Source organism: Tupaia chinensis, unplaced genomic scaffold, assembly GCF_000334495.1.
Source record: "Tupaia chinensis unplaced genomic scaffold, TupChi_1.0 Scaffold000350_1, whole genome shotgun sequence".
In the NCBI taxonomy this organism is placed as follows: Eukaryota; Metazoa; Chordata; class Mammalia; order Scandentia; family Tupaiidae; genus Tupaia; species Tupaia belangeri.
The window spans coordinates 5927117-5929706 of record NW_006159844.1 but is presented as its reverse complement, the minus strand read 5'-3'; the positions used below and the strand labels follow the sequence as shown (position 1 = coordinate 5929706).

The 2590-nt window shown below is 39.0% G+C and overlaps 1 protein-coding gene across 1 annotated transcript in view; it reads right to left on the bottom strand.

Moving 5' to 3' along the window:
• BAZ1A (bromodomain adjacent to zinc finger domain 1A) overlaps positions 1–2590 on the bottom strand; it is a gene marked incomplete in the record, with an annotated part of 136939 nt that overhangs the window by 6486 nt on the left and 127863 nt on the right. Inside the window, 1 exon segment of the mRNA XM_014589296.2 lies at positions 1084–1547. Within this exon segment, the coding sequence (XP_014444782.1) occupies positions 1084–1547 (464 nt within the window).

Here is a 2590-nt window from a genome sequence, read left to right as displayed (position 1 = left end):
TACGGGGAAGTCCAGCACCATAGCCATTACGCTAACTGCTGGTCCCCGGCTTGCTTTCTCAATCACCCCATTTTGCTCTGTCCCTCTCTGGTCAAATTAAAATAAACAAATAAATAAAAAGTTTAAAAAAAATTTTTAAAAATCACTAAAAACAAATATTAGAATTTTAAACATAGCTGATCGCTCCCTATCTTATCAAATAATGTAGCTTGTCTAGGGATGCTGAGTATGAGTGTTCTGAGAGAGGAAAGGAAAGAGAATGAATTATGTTATCAAGTGTTATACTGAGAGAACCAGCAGTTAGCGTAATGGCTATGTCACTGGACTCCCACGTAGTCGATGGTGGTTTGCGTCTCGGACCCGGTGGCTTAAATCTCACGCCAGGCATGTGTGCGTGCATGCCCAAGATCCTGAGAGGAGAATGGAGGAGAAGGGATTGCGGCGTGACCATCCCCCCTGGGGGGGATTTCTCGCTTTCTGTCTCTATGTCTCTCTCTGTCTGGCGAGCGCACGCGCCCTATAGCGAAAACCTCTCCAAAAAAGAAAAAAAGTGTTATACTGATACTTTTAAAATATTGGCAAACATTTGTATTAAAAGCAGAAGACCTTTTACAGATTCAACCCATTACTCTGCTATGCTAGTATGACTAGTAATACAGTTTACCTATATTACCAAATAGCTGCCCCTTTAATGAGTATTATGCTTCATGTCAGGCTATTCTCTAATAACTTGGCATGTTATGTGACAGCCTTTCAAAAATGATACAGAGCTGCCCTGAAGCACACAGTTAGGAGCTGTGCAGAGAAAGTTGGATCCCATGATGCTAACGAGGGTTTGATAAACCCTGGCCATCTTGGCTTGAAAAACATACCAGGCATGTGCACACTTGCATGTGCCTATGATCCTGAGACAAGGAACTGGAAGAAAATGGACTGTGGCATGACCAGGTCCCAGTAAAGATGCATGTGCACATATATGCCACTTGGCATTTAAAACAAAATTCAAAGCATCTCAACATTTAGTATTTCCAAATTACTCAATTTTCTAAGGTAAGAAACAGTTTAAATTAGATTTCTTCATACCTGTAGATTGCCTTTTCCTGCCTTTCCTCTTAGAGTCACTATCTTGGAGAGAAAGTTTTGAAGTAACATTTAAAGATCTTGATTGCTCACTTGAATTTGTGGCAATGACTCTGAAGTTAAAGTTGGGACTACTCTCTGGTGTATTATTAGCACTCTTCCTGCTTTTGCGCTTTCTTCGAGGACTGAGCAGTTCCACAAATACATTTGCTTGCAGTGGGCCATGACTGTGGCGAGTAGAACGACCAGCAATTCTTAAAGATTTAGTTTCTGTAGGAGGAGCAGATCTGATCTTTCTTAGGTTTCTATTGGAAGTTTTAGAAGACATAGTTGTTTTGGGTGTACTCTGCTGACTCCTTGAAGGGTATCTTCTGGGATCTTGTCGTTGGCCACGACTTGAGAAAGAATTAAGTCTCCCTCTTGTTTTAATTGGCAGTCTAACTTGTGGTCTTCCTCGTTTTGGTGGGCTATAAATATTGTTAGGAAATACAATTACTATATAGAGCAACAATGAACATATGGTTACTGCTATCCTCTTTTCCTTTTTGGCTAATGAGTCCTACATAAATTACCTCTTTGTTCAACTGAGACTTCATTCTATACTCAGTTCTTTGAACTTAGAGCCAACATATTTTCATGAAAATCTAAACTGTGCTTTCATGTATTTCAAAGAAATACAAGAGAAATGTTTAATATTTTCTTGGTAACTCCAAGATATCATAAGAAATCAAATCCTGAATTACAATAAACTGTAATAAAATTCTTAGGAAAACCAATACATAGATCTAGTCAATTATGTTAAAAGCTTAAAAGAGTGATGAACCAACCAAAATGCAATTCTTTTGTTTCCTTTTGCTACAGGAGGCTCTCACAGTTCATTACAATTGAGACCGCGGTTAAGATGCAGTTTGAGCACTGACTGCTGCTACTGAAGTGGGACTTGAGCCTGTGGCTCCTAAATACCCAGCCAAGAACCTCTTCATCATCTTTTGATTCTGACTAAAAAGATTTAATCTTTTAATTGCTTTTAACTAAAGCATGAAACATCCCCATTAAGCCTCTTTTTATCCACCTCCCCAAAAACCTCAACTCCTAGTTTATGCAGAATATTTGCAAGAATTTTTGAAATTATTTTCATATGCCTATATTATAAAATACCACCCTCTCAAGCTACAGGTAAGATGGTTCTTGCCATCCTGGTACTCTACAGGGACCCTTGTGTATTTTGGCAATTCTAGGTTGCCCTTGTTTCACATTCATACCTGATCCCATAAGATAGAGTTTAAATGTTAAAAAGGGAGAGGAGATGGTGAGACCAGGGAGCACAATTATGACTTCTCTTGGTGTGACTGGCTATGGCCAGGCCTGCTGACAGAAAATTCCTAGTATATATAAATGTCTAGTTTATGTCTATATATTAGATATATCTTCCTAGTGGATACAAATATACCTTTATTTCAGCCCTAAACAATGGAAGACTGCTCCAGCACTGCCACAGCAGGCATATACA